At 40.0% G+C, this 21,417-nt stretch overlaps 1 protein-coding gene across 1 annotated transcript in view; it reads left to right on the forward strand.

Annotated features, from left to right (window-relative positions):
- Positions 1 to 40: 40 nt before the first annotated feature.
- map3k22 (mitogen-activated protein kinase kinase kinase 22) overlaps positions 41 to 21,417 on the forward strand; it is a 42,522-nt gene continuing 21,145 nt past the window's right edge. The window contains exons 1-5 of the mRNA XM_008396201.3: positions 41 to 431; positions 11,659 to 11,742; positions 12,100 to 12,144; positions 17,260 to 17,357; positions 18,718 to 18,755. Of these exons, the coding sequence (XP_008394423.1) occupies positions 11,724 to 11,742; positions 12,100 to 12,144; positions 17,260 to 17,357; positions 18,718 to 18,755 (200 nt within the window). The 5' untranslated portion in view covers positions 41 to 431; positions 11,659 to 11,723. The remainder of the gene's footprint in view (positions 432 to 11,658; positions 11,743 to 12,099; positions 12,145 to 17,259; positions 17,358 to 18,717; positions 18,756 to 21,417) is intronic.

Here is a 21,417-nt window from a genome sequence, read left to right on the forward strand (position 1 = left end):
CCGGAGCTTACGTTGTTGCTGACATCAGAGAGTCGCAGCTCCGAGCAGAAAGTCGCTTCTAGTGGAGAGTGTGTTGAGACAAGCCCAGCGCGGGTCGGGAAAACTTTACCCTGCATCCCTCCGGGTTCCCGGCGCAGTTTGTTCCCCCCTCCCGTTAAACACAGGGACCGACTCTGGATTATGCACCTTTGAGAGGAAGAGGAGCTGTTTCTGCCAAAGTGCGGCTGGTTCGCTGTAATTTCTGCGTGTTGCTGAGCGCAGTTTCCGGATTTTCTGCTCTCTGGCTTTTTTTTTTTTGGAGAGATTTTCTCTGCAATTGTTGGGAAATTTTCCAGTGTTTTATCTGTTTTGAATTATAGCCAAGAAGAAAGACATTCACCTTCACAAATCCTGCATCCACAGGCGTAACATGGACACACTTGGACAACAAGGTGAGGGTTTCGTTTTGCTTTACATTACTTCTTTATTGAGTCTTTTCTTTTATCAAAAATGAAATTCCTAGATACTAAGATACATTTTTATTTCCGATCATTGTTAGTATATGGGTTAATGTTTGCACTGGCAGCAGGCTTACAGAGCTTTTCTTCTCGCAAGTGGAAACTATTACTTGGACAGACTCCAGTTGGTTTCAATGCAGTTGTTACTGTGGTGAGTTTGAATTGAGAAAACCCCACAATTATGCTTTACAGACTAAACATTTCTTTTTTCTTTTCCTTTTTTTCCACCCTGCTTTGTTTTGCTTTCTGGAAAACGTGAAGGTTTATTTTTTCTGCACGAGATTTTCTTTCAGTGGCATAACCTGGATGACTGGAGATCATTTTAAGATAACCCCTCTCTCCACACTCCCTCCCATTTTTCTGTTTAGTTTTGTCTTGAAAATCTTGGAACTTGGAATGAGATGTTTCTTTCTTTCTGGATAAAAGTAGAATAAGAAAACAAATCTGTAGTCTATACTACATTATCTAAAAATTGCATCCATGTTTCATCTGTTTCCGTCCATCCAAATATAAGAATTCAAAGTGCTATTTAATAGACATGCAACAACTAATTGACCAGTTTTATAACTGATGAGGGATCAGGTGTTAAATAAAAATAATCAGATTTTTAAGAAAACATTTCAAGTATTTTAAGTATGTAAACACATCAATGCACTCTTGTTTCATTTCACTTAAATCTGATGTTTAGGGATTGTTGCTTAATTGAAGATAGTTCTGTAATTGCTTGTTTTTGTTGGTTTCAAAACAGCTAGTCAGAATCCCTTTTTTATTTTTTTATTTTCTCATTTTTATGTTAGATTAAAACATATCGATATGGAATTGGTCAATATCAGAATCGGAAGGTCAGACCTCAAAGAAAACCAGAAATGGTATCGATTAGGAAAAGGCTGGTTGGTGAATCTCAAAGAGCAAATTGAATCCAAAAAATAACAAGGCTGTGAGATGAGACATCATAACATTATTATTATTATTATTATTATTTCATTTATTTACTTTTTTGCTGTATTTAGTTGCTCTTACTTGAAAACGAGAAGCCAATCAAAATATACTTTGAAAGTTATATTTTCTATTCCCAACTGTCTTCCTGGTCCAGTTCAGTGTTTGAGCCATCAAAATGAGGCCTTTACAAGGCAGAAGTATAAGACACAGTGCTTCAAATCCATGATTAATAACTCAGATGATGCAATATATATATATTGAAAGAATCAGATGAATCAAACGGATGGATGAATTCATCAGCACTATGACATGCTCTGGTTCTCACAAATAGCTCTAAAGCAATAGTTTAGCTGTCTAATGGAAACAGGCCTCAGATATGGCTGCTGTGTCTCTGGCAAAACAATCTGCAGGCCTGATAAAGAGGCTGGATCCCACTGTGTATCCTAGTGAATACACACGTAGGGACCTAATACTAATGTTTTGATGGGGGCTGACAAAGAAAGAGCTCTAACAGAAGAATTCATTAAAGATCTTTGCGTTTTTACTCGTTAACTTGTTGCAAGTGTTAATGAGTAATGGAGAGGATTGGCTTGGAATGTGTTTTCCTTGTGAAGTGGAGAGCATGGAAATTTGGCATGCGGAGTAAATTGTTGATTTCCCAGAGGATTTCATAGAAAAGAAAAACTCAACTTGCTTCTTAGTTGAGAGGCTGAGAGGAATAAGGGTGTCTTGTGCTCCACAGTGGTTTGCTAGACGCTCACAGAGCAGACACGTCTGGTCAAAGTTTACCATGAATCATATGGAGCGTATGTCTATGTCCTCATAAAAACTCAGTTAAGTTGTTTCTTACAGAGATGAGAGCGGACAACAAAAAGAAAAACATTTTCCGTCCTCTTGTGAAAAAGGAATCTTTTCTTTTGTTTTTTTTTACTTCATTTTCAGACAGTAAAAAAGAGAAACAATGGAATTTTGTTTTATTGCAAACTGCAAACTTTTCTGTAACAGACCAATATTTGGTGGTGGATAATTATGAAATGGAGATATAACAGCACATTCTTTTCAAAATACCCATCAAAGAGGACGGCCCCCCGCTTTTGTTTGTAGTCTCTGGTAGGGTTTCTTCTAGCTCCGTTCGTCTTTCCATCCACTTCCTGGTTCCTGTTGCAGAAAGGCATCTGCAGAGCTTGGTGCTTTCCCTGCCATACACTCTGGGTATGGTGTGATGTTTCTCTCTTGTGTTGCAAAGTATTATTAATGCAAGTGAGAAAGTTCCATTTTAGTCTTATCAAACTTCTCTTGCATGTTTGCTGGGTTATCTACATCTCACTCGTGTCCAACACGTTACGTGCCCCCTAGTTGACCAATGACAAACTGCAAAGAGGATTTTTTTTTTTTTTTTTTTTTGACACATCAAAAATACTGTCTCCTTCGTGAGCTGTGTTTCACTGCTTCTCCTCCAGAAAGATTGGGCCACTTGACTGCTTTTCTGAATAATGCTCTCCTTTATGTGGATGGCTTTATATTGGTTGTGCAAACTTACTGCAATAGTTTTGCATTTATGGGTTACAAGAGGGAGTTGAATACAGATGCAGACAGATATTTATGCATTTTCTTATACAACCATTTGGAAGCAATGTATGGTTTTCCCTTCCCTTCACAGTTAGGCTCGACTTTGCGTTGGCCTGGCGCATAAAATCCCAGCAAAATAGTGATGTTTTTGTTAATCTCCCTCTCGTTTGCACTGAAATAACAGTTTATTTGTGTCTTTGATAGCTGGGTTAATTTTAGTATTAAGAAGCAGGGGCACAATTATATTCAGGGCTTAGAGTTTACGTGTGATTGTCCAACTACAACTTTGTTCATTAGTAACCATGGTAAACGTAGTGATTTTATTATTTACATTATGATGAATGAAGAACTCGTCTGGCTCATGTTCTTCCAGGAGTTTGATAAAATGCTCTGGTCTAAGCTCTGGTTCTCTTGGAGAACTGTATGTAAGTTGCAGCCAAACATCACCCCAAGTATATTTTTTACATTACTAGTATGCACTGGATTGAAGCATGTAAGTATTATTTTGGTCAAAAATGTTGAGTAAATTGAACCTTATTGATATATCTCAGTAGAAGGTGGCAAGATTGGAAATGGAGAGTGAGTGAATCAGTGAAAACAATCTTTGCCACCAAAAGGCTCAGGAAATGCCTAACGTTAATAACTGTTTTGTACAGAGACGTAACATTTCTGATTTGTTTTCCCTGTAAATTTGTTCAGCATTATCAAATGTCGTTGTTGCAAAGTCCCAAAAAAAAAAAATGCAAATAGAGTCAAATTTGAACTGAGCGTGCTACAGGACAGCATCTCGTCCCAGTAAAAGGGTCCACGGTGCTATGTAGAGTCAGTCTGGGTCTCCTGTCTTTATCTGGGAAAGGTCAGCGAGGTTCCAGTGAGGTCGGCGCTCCAGAAACTCAGAGGAAGTTGTCTCGATTGAGCTTTGTCTGCGAGGCCCGTCTGACTGTTAGGACAATGCCATCAGCAGCAAATGGAGCCCCGAGGCTGCAGGGACAGCCGGATAGACTACACACGCTCTGGGCCGTACAATAACACGGAGGACGAGCGTGTCCCCGCAGTGCTAAAAAAACCCAAAAAATGCAGCAACTGGACGGGCATTGCAGTCATTTAGAAATAGCACAGATTTATTAACACTGCGCTCCAAAGTACTTTTTATGGGCTGTATGTTTACAACCCGTGTCTCTTCCTGAAGCTGTTTTCAAACACTTTGTTTCGTATGACGGATCCGAGTCTATGAGCTGTGTCTCTGCTCTGCTCGGCTTCATCTGGGTGGAGAAACATAATAAGTAAATGTGCTTGTAATAGCATGTCATCTCATAATGGAAAATACAGCTTATTTTACAGATTGCACAGATTGTAGAGTTTTGTGAGGAAGCCAGTATGTGCGTTGTGAACAGTTAAAGCAGGGGAATTTGTACATTTGGTTATTTTTAGATCAGCTGATACTAGTGATTGTAGTTCTCTTTAATTTATCTCATTCTGAGGACACTTCAGAGTCAGGCTGAGATATCTGCACACAAGATCCAGCCATGATATCGGATGGACAAAGTCGGGGACAATACTTGAGTTGACTGTGGCATTTAAATCCTGGTCAAACAATACTGAAGAGCCTGAAGTGTGCCAAGAAATTATCCCCACAACCTTATGCCACCACTACCAGCAGCTTGACCTTCAACTCTAAGACAGAATGTGAATTAAAGGATGTCAGCGGCAAATTGACAGGTGAATCTGATGGAGTGGCGGATGAATGCAAAGCTGAGGTTATCTCGAAAATCTCTCCTGTCATCAGTGAATTTTGTGAAAGTTTGTTTAACTTGTCACCTGGAATCTCATAGTATTTGAGTAATCGCTTCAGGTGTTTGTGGCAGAAACAATTAGCCTCTTATGTACGTATCAAAAATGGTCCAGGTGCTACCCGAGTTAATAAAACTAACTGCTTTTCTTTATCTCTGTTTTTGTATGGCTTACCTCGGCTTCTATGGGAATTAATCAGCCAACTGTCTACCAAATGCATTTTGAAATAATCCAAGGTGTCAGAATTGTATTTTACATGATCGTTCACGTGGCATTAGATTTGGAACAATCAGAATAAGATATTTGTCCATTGGAGACTATTAGTTTATGTGACTAACTTCATAATAAGCCATTAATAATGTTAACCCATTTTGCTCCTACATCATCAAGCCAATTTGTCCACACAACTGCTTTATAATGGATATTTTCTGTCTTTACAGACTATTCTCTGTAATAGTTGTGAAGTATTCACCATATATGGACGCATACATGGACAGAGTTGCTGTCATTTACTCTGCTAGTTTTCTATTTGTGTTAGCACTTCAGGAGGGATACCAAATAAAGAAAGTTTCAGGCTGAGTAAGTGACAAACTATCAAAAAAAAAAAAAAGTTGTGATAGCAATATCTCTTACACCTTTTGTGCTTCCTATGACTTCATTTTGAAACACATAGTTGACCTTAGAAACAGAACATGTGCTTTTTTTTGCAAACAATTGACCACTTAGCTTTGGTAAATTCATAGTGAACAAAAACAAATCAGAATCGTGGCTAACAGGCTCTGTCACCTGGTGTTTTTATGTTTTTATGCATCTAATAATTCATGGCTGTCAGATTAAGAAATGTTCACACCCTGTAATATTTGGTGTTTTGGTGATGTGCTTAGTTTTTCTCAACATGTTTAGACTTTGACATTTCTGTTTACACTTGAAACAAAAGTCAGGACCTTGTGGTTTTCTTGTGGTTGTGAAACATTTTCTCGCTAATCCAAGGAGAGAAAAAGTGTGTATGTTTTCACTGACGAGGAGAGCCATTTTTCTGCCGTGAGTGTTAGGGACAAGTGGCGTTTTCTGTACACAGACTTAGAGGATTTAAAACACTTGAGAAAGCCAGCCTATTTCGAGAAGCTGAACATGCCCGTACAAAGTGAAGAACCACTTACCTGTTACTCATATTTACCAGATAATTTGTTTCTTATCAGGTTTTTATCAGCTTTATTTTTTCCAACATTATTCACTACAATTAAATTAGTGTAAACAGCAATATAAAGTACTTTTTTTTTTTTTTACAAGAATGACCAATGACAAATCATGACATCAAAAATCATATGTGGATTTTAAGTCCCGGTGTAAGAGCTTTGGTTTCCTCATGGCAATGACATACGTGAGCAAAGCAAAGGGAGGAAGGGTTTGGACACTTAAATTAAAGCTTACACCTCAAACAAAATAAGCTCCTCAGATAAGTTCGCGTACATAAACACTACGTCGGGCTTATTAGTGAGTGAAAGGACAGTTTGTATTGTCCTGCTTCCCAGAATCAGCCAACATGCACCTTCTGACTCATGTGGGGAAGCCACACGGCAGACTTGGCCTGCGTTCAGGATGCAGGACACCCCCACCGCTGACCTTTGTGAAAAGAGTAAGTCACTTAAATAGCTACGACTTACTAATTACCCTTCGTTTCCTGTACGTTGCGCGATTAAGACAATCGGCGATGTGTCATAAAGTCAAGAGACATTATGTCAAACTTACTGAATACATTTTTACGTGTACTTTTCCCTTCACATATTTGTTAGAGTTCACTCTTCCTGAAACCCACCGTAATCTTTCCAAAATATGTCGAAAATGAATTTTTCCGCAGTTGATTCTCAAAGCAACAAAAGCTTGAGTAAAAATAATGGTGTCATTGTATTCACAGCAACAAATGACATTTTACCAAGTAAGTTATAATGATTTTCATAACAAATCAGCAATAGATATTGTTGCTGCTGCTAAGATATTTCATTGTTTCTTATAGTTATATGTCCTATCCTATAATATGTCCATTTTGTTTTTCATTCTGTTGTCATAGAATGGAGCCCATGTTTGTAAAAGTTTTAATTAGTATACTTCTTCAACAATATATCTAAAACATTTGATATGGTATTGCTGAATCTTAGTTAAGCATTTGACAAAGTTGATCTGAAAAATACTGACAGAATTGTTTTAGATATTAAGGTACTAAATCTGTTCAGATTTTATTTGGAAGACCAGGACTGTTTTGTACATACATGTTGTTATATGAACTCAGAGATTCACACAAATTCTGTTGGTTTTAGCTTTGTTCCTTTATTTTAATCCTGGCTAATTGTATGAAATATAGCTCCATTTTACTCTTTATATATTATCTCAAGTACAACAAGCGGATGTAGCCTGGTTTAGTGAGGAATTTGCAGTGTTACTTTAGTTTCTGCGACATGACTGTTCATGTTCTTCGTGGCCAGAAATATTTCCAAAAACCTAAATTTGTCTTGTCAGAAACAGAAAAGTGAAGTGTCCTTCCTCTGTCATGTTATGAAAACATAAAGTTTTCCAATGTTGAAATTGTAATTTCTTAAAACGCATGCCTTGCTAACTGTGGTAAAAAGCCAAGATTTTTATTTTTTTATTTTTTGAGGGGGGCAGCATATTTTGCATCTTTTCTAATCCAGAACGTACCGATTGCCACAATTCTGTGGATCATCTGCTTTGGCCTTAGCTGGCCAGTAGAAGCCCTCTGAGCTCCACAGTGTTTAGATGCTTGACCTCAGAAATGTTGATTACTCTGGGACTCCACCACAGTGATGTCAGATATGAGGCCATGCTGCTCAGACCACCAGGCAGCTGCTGAGCAGTCTAAAGAAAGAGGGGGTTCCCTTGGAGACCAAGGCCAGCATTACAGTGTTTGCTCGGTTGGAGGGTGATGTAAGAGAGCTGTAAGGGCTTAGTGTGTGCTCACAAGCATATACATGCTGACCCGTGTAGTCTGGGCTGCGCTCTCCCTTCAATCATTGCAACAAAATTAAAACTGCAGTGTAAAGTTTAAAGAGTTTAGCTCCACTTTTTTTTTTTTTGGCTTGTTCTGAAATTCCAGGGGTGTCCTGTTTAGAGTGGTGTTTCATGCTTCGACAAAAGTGAGAAACCTTACCCTACTGGCTGATTCTCATCCACGAGAAATGCGTTACAACGTTCGCAGGTTTGTTCTACACAGTCCTGTCACTCGCGTGCATGTGGCTGCTGAGCAACAAGCACAGGAGGAGCACTATTTAGCGTTTGATCTTCAACAAGCGGGGCTGTCACGCTGCCCGCTTGTGTGGAGAACTGGGCTGGCGATCAGTGGGCACCTCCAGCTCGGCATCATGCTGTGCAGAGGGCCGAAGCAGATGGACCATCTGGTGACTGGCAGCAGAAGGACAGAGGCTTGCTTGTGTGTGACTGTCTGTGTGTGTGTGTGTGTGTGTGTGTGTGTGTGTGTGTGTGTGTGTGTGTGTGTGTGCATGGGATCGACAGACTGGGCGGCATGGTGTTGGAAGACCACCTGTCATGTGCTTCGTCTCTTCCATGCGTGGTCAGTGGCAGCAGACAAACAAGCACAGGCTAATTCAGATATTCGCAATGAAGATATCGGATTTCCTTTATTTTTTTTCGCACTGTGAAACTTGTCGTCAGATGATGTCTTATTTATTATCTTCACGTTGAATTCTGAATCCATTTTTGGCCAGTCAAGTGTCATTTCTCGTACGATGTTTATTCTTGTAAAGGTTTTAGCGTCCGAGACATCCGGCCTCTGTGTTTCATCTGTAAATTTCTCTCGTGCCCGTTTTTCTTGTGGTTGTGAAACATTTTCTCGCTAATCCAAGGAGAGAAAAAGTGTGTATGTTTTCACTGACGAGGAGAACCATTTTTCTGCTGTGAGTGTTAGGGACAAGTGGCGTTTTCTGTACACAGACTTAGAGGATTTAAAACACTTGAGAAAGCCAGCCTATTTCGAGAAGCTGAACATGCCTGTACAAAGTGAAGAACCACTTACCTTTTACTCATATTTACCAGATAATTTGTCTCTTATCAGGTTTTTATCAGCTTTATTTTTTTCCAACATTATTCACTACAATTAAATTAGTGTAAACAGCAATATAAAGTACTTTTTTTTTTTACAAGAATGACCAATGACTGCTGGACAAAACCACCACAACCTTGCAAGGACAAGCGGGTTTAGATCATAGATGCTAGTAGATGGATGGATGTCTTTTGTTAATGCAGGTAATAAACATCTGTGTGATATGAATTTATGTGTGGTGCATAAATAATTGTGTAAGAAAGTTTAGTGCAAAATGACCAAAACTGTGCAAGTATGGCAAGGAGGTCAAATGTCTGCTTCATACGAGTTCACTGAAACGATTGCTCCACACACTGAAAGCCAGTAAACGAGCTTGATTTGTGCAAGGGAAACAAGACGAAACGTTTAAATGCAAAAGTAAGTCAACATTGAAATTATGTGCATCCCTAGAAAGGGTGCAAAAAACACCTTTTGAGTGATGCACATATTTGACTTGTATTTAGTATCCCGTTATATCTTACCAAAACGGTTAAGATTAGATGTTTATATATATCCCACATCATCCAGTTGGCAGTCTTTCTAACGAGATGCCAGAGAATCTGGAGGAGCGGCCAAAGGATGGAGCAACACATGGCGGTCCTCCCCCACCTGTTGCTCTGCTTCTGAAATTAGACTAGTTTACTCTACTAGTGTTTGAAAAAAAGAAAAAAAAATGCAGCTGTTTGGAAATATATTCATCTGTGAACAGTCATGATGAAAACATGATCAAAACAAGTCATAAGGAAAGGTGAAGTGTTTGTAGGTACATGGCATGAAAGTTGCATCGCCAGGCCGTTAAGTGGGAGACTGATGTCAGCATTTGGATTATTTACAAATTTCCTTCTGTTTGCTGGTTGGTCTGGTTCAAATTCAACCAGAGTAATCAAGCTCAGTGGGGCAAATTGTAAATGAAGCATTGAAGGGAAATGAGAATCTAGTGGAACTGCATAGGATAGAGTAACTGGTAACTGGCCTGGATAGAGTAAATCCAGTATAACAAGCTGATATTTGCTGGTTACTACTCAGGTACAAGGACAGTTACTCTGTCTCTGTCTCTGAATTGGACTGGGTGTTCAAAAATTGGGCATCAAACATTCATGCAGCAACTTAACTTGTTTTACTCAAGGGGCCCTAAACACTGTCTGAAACCACACACACACATAAGTAGCTGTAATCCTGTGTGTTTTAAAAAAAACAGCTACCTCTCTGGGCTTTGTCCACTAAACCGGTTCCACAGCTTACCTGCTGCTAGAGCTTACTAAGCACCAGTTCTTTCTGTGTCCTCTGAGGTACATTTTGGCCATAGCACCAAAATGTGGCAATCCCAGACAGTCCCAGATGCTGATTTGCTAAAGGACAAAAGCATCTTATATTAGGAGCTTTGGGCGGGATCATGGGGAAGAGCAGCCAATCGCAACCTTGTGAGGGACATATTTTAAAACTCCAAAGTTTAGTTTGAATTACTTTTGGTCAAACTAAACATTTTAAAAACTATAAAACACAATGCTACAAAAATGTTGACTTTGTCACAATGACGTGGTTCTGACTTGACTCTCGGGTGGTGGAAAAAACAAACCAGTTCTTTCTCAGAACCGGTTAAGAACTGGTTCCAGCACCAGCCCTGGTTAGGAACCGGAACACCTGTGGTGGAAAAACACCAGCAGCTCAGTTCTAAAATTCTCATTTTGACTTCATTTAAAGAACCTTTGGCCTTTTTCGTTGTAAAGTTAGCGCTAGCATAAGCAGATGTGTTGGCTAGCAATGGCTTTAAAGATTGAATTTTCTCACCGGTATTTGTTCCTGGTGTCACATATGACCTTATGAATGCAAATGAAAAATATATTTAGATTGGTGTTGTGTCTAAGCTTACTCTATTTACTGTACACAAGTATGCAGAAACTTTATTAGGGTAATTGATAGATACTGTAATGGATACCATATGAGCTCTTAACCACATTGTTGCACCGTGGAGCAGCTGTTTTTTTTTTTAAAGTTCATGTTCCCCTTTTCTATTTCTGCTCTTGAATAACAAACAAATATGTTCCTCGGCATTTGAGTGAATTTTATCTATGAGACCTCTCTTAGGGCAGAGTCATTGTCTCCAAGAATAGTAGGCATTTTACTCAATCTCCTGCTATAAACTGGAAATGTATGAAAGGTATTTGGGTCAAGTAGAGCAGAACATCAATGATTCAGCATTCTTTCTTTGTCATCGATGAAAAGCGTCGTCTTCCGAGCTAGATAATTCTTCCTATATGTTATGTTCCCTTTTTTTGGTGTGTGTCACCTAATGAGTGCAAAGGGCTGATTTTATTCTTTGAAAGCTTATGCCCTTAACCTGAGGCAGGTTTTTCTCCTGTACTCCCAAAGCATCATGGGATTTAGCTGGTATGCGGCTCTGTCATTAAACAGAAGGAATTCCCTCAATGAGACTCTCTTGCAGTTTTGATAGAGGCAATAAAGATACGTGCGTTACAAGCCTGCATCAAACGCAGCCCTTGGCCGCCGTGTTGTTGTTTTTTTTCATAAAAAGATATGCCAATCTCAGGAGAGCAGGTTAGAGAAAAGATTAAATAAATAACACCAGCGTCGAGAGCGATTTAGGAAATAAAACCTTTGTGTTGGTACCGCCACCTGCGTCCTGTTTAGTCATTGTTTTTGTGTAATCACAGAAATATTATGCGGCTAGCCTAAGGAGAAATGGCCCAGTTTCATGGATGTTGAAAACCTGTTGTTTTTCCTTTGTCTCAGGGTGAAGTCTTCGTTTTCAGAGAGAAGTTGAGCTCTGTGCTCAAGTTCAACAGGGCCACTTCCTGATGATGACAGTAAACATGGGTAAGTTGCTTTTGAAAGCAGGTTGCTCTATGTGCGTTCATATAGAAACTTCTACTTCCACACATAAAACACACCCATCCTCTACACTTCCTCTGGCAGGAACAGCACAGATAGGAGCAATACAAAAATGAGCAAAGCTATATTTAAAAAAAAAAAAGGGGATGTGAGATTAGTAATATTATAATTTGGAAATGTTGGGTGTGTACCTTTATTTATCTTTAAACCAGCCACATCTGAAGATTAGCAAACTCGATTAACAAGGATTGCTGAAAAAATGGCAATCAGCAGTTAAAGTTATTTGCGTCAGAGCTGTTTCTATTATGATCCTAAACAAGTGTTGCTTTGTTTCCACTACAGATGACGGTCTCCAGAATGGACCTGGACAGCACAGGAACACACAAGGTAATGAAGCACTACTGCTTAAATTAGAAAAATGTGGGGAAATGTACCTTTTTATTAACATAACACATAATATAAATCTGAACATCTAATAAGCTCTAACATCTAATAAGCAGTCAAAGGAAGAGAAAATTAAAAAACGGGAAACTATAATGACGCATTCCCGCTTATCTTTTAGAGTCATTACCTGATGTAAAACACACATAAACAAATAAAAATTCTTCATTTCTATGCACTCTATTGAGACATCCTTCCCCTTTGTTTTATTATTATTTTATTGCAATATGCACTGCTGAAAGCAAAAATCCCAAAAACGACTGGGTGTGATTACATAAAGACGTTATGTAACAACATGGTTCTCCTTGCCATTGCAAGAATTACTTCCGGTAACAGGTCTTTGTTGACCACAGCTAAAGGAGCAGAGGAAGCTAAGCAGCAGTTTTATGCATGCACCTAACTGCACGCACAATATCTAAATACATCAATATTAAAAAAAAATGTCATGCAATATGTAGATCTGGTCAAGTCATTGAACAAAAACTGGACTTTTGGGACGAGCCTTGTGCAAACATTGCTTGCACAGCTATTGTTACACACCTATAATTCCCAGGATGACATCAGAGCTATTGCTCCTGGTGAAAGATTAACTCTAAACGCTTAAACATTACATCCATTAGGTCTTAAATTGACTGTGCTTCGTTTTTTTTCGGCAAGCTGAGCAGAGACTGGTGTTTACAGTGGGCCTCGCTGGCGTGTGTGTGCTTCTGAGCGTGTGTTGTGCGTCAGAGATTGGACCTGGCTGCTGCCGGGGAGTGAGGACACGTTTTGGCTCCGGCTGCTAATCCCGCCGGATGCCTTTGCCATGATGTGTCTCTCGGCTCAAGGAAATCCCCTCAATGTCTTTCCAGGCAGTTTGCCTCAGTCTTCACAGCCTTCCTGGTCTGTGCACAGCACTGACTTGCGAGTAGTAACTCTTAAAACTCGAGGCTGTTCTCCAAACGGACTTAAGGTAAAAATGCGAGCCCGCGTGTTTGGTTTGCTTGAGCAGCAGTTGCAAGCAGACGCCTCCTTTTATGTTGACTGTCTCGGACAGCGGTTCCTGCCACTTTCACGGTTTCCACTTTTAATCCTGAGAAAAGGGGAGGGGGAAAAAAAAAAAGATGCAGTGATGATGCAATGTCCTGTAATCAGTCTCCATTGTGCAACTTTGTGCACTCTCCCTGGCTTCCTGGAATTCCCCCCCCCCTGTTCTTTTGTGGGTCGCATTTTACCCAAGACCGAAGGGGGGAACTCAGGAAACGAACTGCAGGTATCCCAAAGTGTTTGGATCCAAATCCTTGGTCACACTCGCTCTGCCTTAGGAGTTTTTTTGCAGGCAGTTTCTGAGTCACTGACAGTGTTGGTGTGGCTTCCCACCGCGCTGGCGGTTAGCCTTGGCTGGCCTCTACCTTGGCGAGTGGCCGTGAATCAGGCCCGAGTGAGGTAATAATTTCATTTATAGGCCGGCTCCGTTCACCACCACGCATTTCTCACACACACCGACTGCCCCAACTGCACCCGTCGGCCGCCTGCTCTCCCCACGCTGCTATTATCCACAGGCAACAAACCAAGCCTCCTACACAGAAACACAGAAATCCATATACACTTGCGGGACTGTGTTTGTTTTGTATCCTTGACTGCGAGGGCTTCGGGTAGTCTGGAGCTCAACAAATCACCAGAGAGACGCTGTGATAGGTTTTCTGTTTAAAAATGTTTTGTTTAATGTATATAAGAGGTATTCATACAATATATTGATTAATGATGGCAATCAGCCATCATTAATCAATCTGGTTAATGATGGCTGAGTTTTAAATTAATCTTTAGAATATGTATTGCTGCATTTTGAGGAACTTCTCTGCAACTGTTTTACACCTGGAATTGTTTTTTTTTTTTTTTTTTTTTTTTTTTTTTGCTTATCTTTTCCAGAAGAGCTTTGAAAATCATCGTGGCACAGATTTTGAATTAGATTCTGCTCTGGACTTTGACTGGGCCATTTTGAAACAAGATTTTATCTAAAGCAGATCTCTGGTTGGACTTCAACCAGAGTGACGTAGCGATAGGTTAAGGTCTTATAGCGTATTTTATTGCTTTGTTGTGTATTTTTCTACTGACAGAAGCGCCGTTCATTCTAGAAAAAAAGATGGCACCCATAATATTTGGTCTGCAGTTAGATTGGCAAGGGGAAGAAGAAAAACAGCAAAAAAAACAGTTTTTCCTTGAGTCAGTGAGAAATCCATGAATTTCCTGTGTGGAGTAATAAACCAGGTTTGCCTTCTTGCGCTCAGAGCAGTGATTCAGTTCCTTCCTGTTCGGACAGGCCGGACCGAGCTGTTAGTCATTCACCTGTGTTGACGCCACAGATTGTTAGAACTACGCCTGCCTCCTGTGTTTGTATCAAGAATAAAGTTTCAGCGCGAAGCCCTGCACATTTTTGCTTGTAGAAGTACGAGGCTTATGTACACGTCTGATCATCTTCCTTTCTTTTAGAAGACTCGGGGAGGAAGATACTGGAGGTGGTTTGTCTGTGTCAAAATTGGAGTTGTTTACACAAATAAATACCTGTAGGATAAAGTTTTCTGCTACAGGAAAAAAAAAAAAAAAACTGGGCAACTTTTCAGCAAGACAGGAAAAGCATATTGTTCCCACTTTGTTATTTTTAGTGCCCTGACTAATAAAGCCACAAGTATTTGACTGGGTAATTACACCATATTTTGCCAGATTTATCGCCATTTGCTCTAAGAATACCAGTCCACCCCCTTGCACTGTTTCCACTATTTGCACTGGAGCTGAGATATGGTGGGTGTAACTTTTCTTATCGCTCTGCATTATTTAGTTTGTCTCCAAGTGAAGGGAGTGCGCTGCGCAGCGGAGAGCTGTGGGTCGTATCGTACCTCACTCCAGCTGCCGTGTGGGGATGGGGACAGAAAAAAAACCCCCAACGCCACTTCTATGTGTTTGGCTGAGGGGGATCGATGCCTGTTCATGTTAGCTACCCCAGCCTCAGAGATTTATAGATCAGGGTTGAAAGGTTAGAGTTTCCTCGAGAGCGACTAGGCAGAGCCATTTTCTTGAGAAATCTGGATTGAGTGAAACTCTGCTGACCTACAACACAATTCAGTGACGTAGATCCAAGCATTTCTTGTTGAGAATGAATTTGAGCTCAACTAATCAGTGGGGGAAAAACTCCTGCATTAATATACATATTTGTATACAATAAAAACATTTTATAACTAGTTTTCACTCCTGCTTTCAGTCCTTTGAGATCACGGTTGGAGCTTACATAGAAAAAACATCTTTAATCATTAGTCTTTACACCATCTGCATTGTCCAAAGTCCTGGATGTTCTTTTATGCTCTCTTCTCTTCAGCTCATCCCACTGGTTTTCTTTAGGACTTACTGTATGTCTGGGAACCAAAATGGCCGATGGATTATGTTCATTTCCTCTTAATACCATCAGGTCAGAGCAAACAGACTCGCCGTGCGATTTATGTTCTGCCCTTAAACCATTTTTTTCATCCATTAGCACACTAACACTTAATTACTAGCTGATATTTACAGATGAAGCTATTTTAAAAAAAAGTTCCGGGTGCAATTAATCAGTGCTCTTGAATAAACAAATATTAATTTCGATTTAAAAAGTAATTTCAGTATTTCTGCTGTGTAACTGATGGGACTTTATCTCAGTTTATCTTTTAAGAACGAGAAAGATTTTTGCCACACTTTTTGTTTTTGTGAATCTATTTACAGTGCTTTTATTTAAAATTTTTTTTTTGCAACCTTCTCGGTTTATTTGTAATTGTAACATGTAACAGCAGAAGCATTCCAAAAGGCACTCAGGAAGACGTTTTCAGTTTCTGCGTGTGTGGAAACTCGGCATGTGAGTTCATAGAGGCATTCGCTTTTTTATTCAGTCACGGCTGGCTGCTTCTAGTCCCTCTGAGATGCGAGCAGAGAAAGTCACACCGATGCATCTTGCAACACCACCCCTGTCGAAGGGTTGTCCCCCTGACCTCGGGGTGAACCCAGCGGACCGACCTGCTGCCAGCGAACAGCCGGCCGCACGGATGGAGCGGGATCGAATTTCACCTCTGCTCCCATCTGCTGCCTGCGTTAGCCGGTTCTCCAGACGTCCGCAGTGGTCTTCTTCCACGCCGAGACGCTCTTCAAGCACGTTTCTTCGTCTGAAAGAATGTGGTCTTTCCTGCAGGTGCAGTTTTGTCTCACATGCCTGGCCTGCTTTCCGCGTGGGGAAAAAAAAAAATGGTGTGTGTGCATTTTAGCCACGAATTCGCTCGTCACTCATTCATCCAGCAGGCAGGCTTGAGTGGAGGGTCAACCACCTCTTCTTTACGCCGTAGACACGGTTCGGATAATCGCTTCCATTAACGCCTCTTGATATGGAAATGCCTGACACGCTCGTCTGCATGATTATCTCCTCTGCTCGAGGGAGCGCGCGCGTGTTTATGTGGCAGAGGAGAGATGTTGGGAACATAAATTTTGTCCCATTTTACTTTAATTTCAAGTGTGAATAATGTTTGCCTCCAATTTTAAGCTTTCACCCCTTTTTTGTTCCATTTGCCTGACAAAAGTTGCTGCTATTCAGAAAGGGAAAAACTCAGAACCTAACAACCTTGTGCAACAGAAACTCACGCAATAGATATACCCTGTGTATTATTGAACATTATCGATTCATCAGTAGCAGCGCTGAAAGCACCCACTTAATAAGGATCCCTCTGAATGCAAACGATTGAAATGCATGTGTGAGTTAAAAAAAAAAAGTTAAAAATTAGCGAACATCCACTGGAATTTTCCCACTAGTGGAAACTCGACAGCTGGTGTAAGAACAGGAAGTAGCAGCCCAGGTGTTGCCTCATAAGTGTGGTCTGAGGCAACACAAGCTGCAGCTGTCACTGCATGACAGTCGTTCAAACCGAACTGTTAAAAAAAAAAAAAAAAGCCTCCGTGTGGATGTTAATTTCATGACTCATTTCTATAAAATAAAACTTATTATGTGTCTGTTTCTTTCTCTCGTTTTTTTTTTGTGTGTGTGTTGTTTTTTATGTTGTCTTCCGGCTGCAGATGACGAGGAGGCGCTCAACTCCATCATGCAGGACCTGGCCGCTTTGGGTCGCTACTCCAGCCACAAGCCCAAAAACAGAACCTTACTCTACAAACAGGTACACATCACATCTGAATGCATTCAAATCTCATCTGCTACTGCAGCTGTAATATTCATATTGTCTAAAATGTCTGACCAGCTTAAATATAATTGTGTCTAAATGCAGCTTCACTTGTTACACAACCAACTAGGAAGTCGTGGAAAATACTAATTTACATATAAAAACTTTAGATTTTACAGACGAGTTTCTACAATTGCAACAAAGTATTCTAGAAACCAGTTCAGTTTATAAGTAATGTTCACATATTAACTGAATTGTACAAAATTTTATTTTGGCTAATAAAGCTCACAGCTGATGGTTTAGTGTTTTATTCATCTAATATTCTATCACTCAAACGTAAATATTTCTTTAAAATAAAGTGTTTTTTTTACATTGATTCATAATTTTAAAAGCTTTTAGATATAAAAAAATTAATATTTTACTGCTTCTTGCTTTTGTACCTTCTTAAACTTGACTTACTGAACTGAGACAAAGATTAAGCTTCAAAGTGATGATTCAATTTTTCCCAGATAAAGGAAAAGTATTGACCTTAACATTCAGTATGAGGGGTGGATATTAAAATATCTCCTTAAGTCAAATCTGACTGTTATCCTTTTTTCAATAGCAATTTATTAACTCGTTCCTTTAACCTTGACCGGCGTTCTGGGTTTACTCACAGAACCTCAGGCCAGTCTGTCGTCAGGATTTATTTTTCTGGACTGGGACGTTTTTTGCTGCCAAAGTCAGGTAAAGGTTGCAGTAAAAAGTTGCGTGCTCAAACGAATGAGCTTATTGCGATTGAAAATGAGTTTCATTCGCAATAAAAGATTTTTAAAAAATCAGTAAATGCAGGATTGGTGAATGTGTTGCTCCGAGAAGTTGCCCTCTTCACGCGTTTGTTCCCCGTCCGTGGAATGATAATTGGCGAATCCTCTTAAAGCGGCAGTGTTTATGAGGAGACGTAAACAAGCTGGTGAGGAGCGGAGAGAGTTTCCGCCCGGACAGCGGCTCTCCTCTGTGAGACGGGGTAAACTCGCCCCCTCCCCTCTCTCCCAGCTACCCCTTCCTCCTAATTTTCACCCAATCTCCTGCGCTGATATGATGACAGCGTTGGTTTATCAAAATGACCTCATGCAGACTTAGAGACTCCTCTGGATTCCTGCTGCCTTTGGTTAAGACTTTTACAAGAACACACACAGACTGTCGTGTCCTCCTTTTTTCTTTTTATATTTCTGAACAAAAACAACAGGCATCATAGTGCTTCACCTAATTTCTTTCCCCAGCTTTATTCTTCAGGCCAAATCCCTCATACAGCCATGAATCATTTTAACTTTCCACCTCTGAAACTCCTCTCTCTTGTTATTCTTCCTCTCAACAGGATTTAAGAGTCAAGCTGGAGCATGAGAGAGAAAAGCGGTATGTTGGAAACCTCCTTATTGTTTTTATTTCTTTTTTTTTTTTTTTTCTTTTACATTCAACTGTCCAAATTCAAACTTTGTTAGTTTGGATCTTTTTTGTTTTGCTTTGCCATTTTGTGTCTAAGGGAGGAAATCGCAGTTACATGCCAGAGTGGCAGAAAGAGAAGGGAAAATTCCTGCTTGGACTATTTAGCCGAAGCCCTGTGTTCCAGAGTCAGGTTTTTCAGAGTGGAAAGATGCAGGGAGGTCTGGAGGAGAGGGAGCGATTAACTAAAGGCGGAGAGAGAGAGGGAAGTCTTTCAGTTCACTGTCCTCTCCTCACCCTGAATTAATATTTTATCTCACACTGCATCCTTTTGTGCTGTTTGATCCCACGTCACTGGCTTCAAACGAAGGAAAACTCACACAGAAAGTGCGTGACGCTTCAATGAAAACCATTGGAACACTTTGTCCGCTAAGTATGTGAGAATAAACAGCAAATCTCCTGAATGGTGGCAACTTTGTTCCATGTGAAATGAGTTCATGTTGTTCTGTCTTTGGCTGGGAAACCTTTGGCTTTCTAGAAAGTCCTCAGATGGACTACAAACTTTTAGGTTCCTGGTTTTTCCTGCATTAATTCCTAGTATGGCCAACACCTCTTTCGTTCCCTTTTGGAAGTGTGTGAATTTGGGAGGAAATGATGGTTCTCCTTCTGCCAAGTGTGTTGCATCTGTTCATAAAAGCTTAGTGTCACCTGGTGTTTTTGATAGGAATTGACACAGAAATCTCTCAAAATATAACAAAATAATGTAAAAGGAAGATTTGTCTGGAATAAAACTAATACATCTGCTCATTTTATTTGCATGTAAATTAAAAATGACATGTCAAAAACTATACCCTTTTCGATGACAAGAAGTATTATGCCATTATAATAATTGCTGACACGGCATTTGGATGATTCCAATGGCTCCATCCATTGTGTATAAAACTCCAAAAGAGAGGTTCCACCCATAATTTGTATTTCCTTTAGCTAATGTAAGCTTAAGGAAACTGTTTGGAAAACGGAAAAAGGACGAACGATCTCCAAGTCAACCAGCGTTGGTCCGACAATTTGGCCATCACCGAACCACCACAGCAAAGCTGATAAGAACTCCAGAATCAGACTGTTGACTTAGCAGGTGGACGTCCCCAGACTGTCCAGTTAGGAATATCGCGACACAAAACAGTGGTTCATCTGGGAAGGTCGTCCTCTGACTGTCAGTTTCCTCCCTGAAACTGGCCTCTTAATTGTGAACAGTACAAAATAATAGGCTGAAAAAGCTGCAGGTGTGTGATGCAGAGCCAAAAAACAAGGTAGAATTTTATGCAGCTCTTATTGTCCACACATTTTCTATAGGATTAACGACGGGTCTGTGAGAAGAAGCTTAATGGTGGCCTGTTTTTATCCGTCTCAAAACTGGTTTTGATGCATGTTGTTCAACCAGCGAGGAGAAACTGAGGCAAAAACTACAACAATTCCCGCCGCCTTCGTTCACAGTTATTTGGACCAAAGAAAGAGGAACTGGTTTGGTGATTAGAAAGCTGCAGGCTCACACAAGCGAGAAGGAGCGTGTCGTTCCAGCAGAATATGGATCCGCAATGAGCCCCTCCACTTTTTCACAGCCCTAATTGGCTGCTGCTGTGGAAGAGATAAGTTTTTCCACGCTGCTGTCTCTGTGTTCCTGCCTCCCTCTGTTTTCTAAGCCTCGCGGCTATCTGCTCGTCCTCACGAGTCCTGCTCACATCGCTCTGCTCTCCCAGAACAGACATCTCACTTTTGCGGAGGCACCACTCACACAGTCACAAGACATTTCCTCTTGCGTTAACGCGATACATATTCGCACGGGTTGTTATGGTGCACGGAAAAATCACAGTTCGGTACTTATCTCGGTTTTAAAACCACGACCCGTACATTTTTGGTTTACTTTTGGTAAGTAAACCAAATACAAATCTTTTAAACCTTGGTCAGCAGTAAAGAGAGAAGATGTTTCTTTTTCTTATCTTTTTCTTTTTTTAATTTGAATTTATTGTTGTCTAAAACTTTAAAAAGTGGAAACTTTATGGAAATCAGATGATTTTTGTCCACTACTAATTGACCAATTGGCTTAAAGCTGCTTCAGTCGAATAACTGAGTTCAGTTTTTTGTAAATTATGAGCTCTCTGGGATTCTACTTTTTCTGACAAAAATATGTTTTAGTATCCTTCAATTGATGAGGTTTTAAGAAAACAACAATAACTAACTAATTCTATAAACTAAATGCATCCTGTTAAAAACAGTAGCAAAAGTTTTAAGAGGATATTCAGATATTCTGGTGGAATAAGAAGGTCGGGTTGTTTCATTACCAACACAGCAGCAGCAGCCATAGCAAGTTTATTAATAAAACTGTGATGTTTGAATGAAAACTATGTATTTAATTTTTTCTGTGTCTCGATACAATACTCTCTGTCCGGAGTGCGTGTTTGTAATGAAGGCATCACACTTGTAGACTTAACTTTTTGTTTAGTTATTGCTAAATTTACCAACTTCAGTGCATTTTTTCCAAGTATTATAAAGACTTAATAGGAAAAAATTATTTACTGGCATTTTTGCCACGCATACATAAAGGGTTAGAAGATTAAAAAAAAAAAACAAAAAAAAACAG

Source organism: Poecilia reticulata, chromosome 20, assembly GCF_904066995.2.
Source record: "Poecilia reticulata chromosome 20, P_reticulata-male-v2, whole genome shotgun sequence".
In the NCBI taxonomy this organism is placed as follows: Eukaryota; Metazoa; Chordata; class Actinopteri; order Cyprinodontiformes; family Poeciliidae; genus Poecilia; species Poecilia reticulata.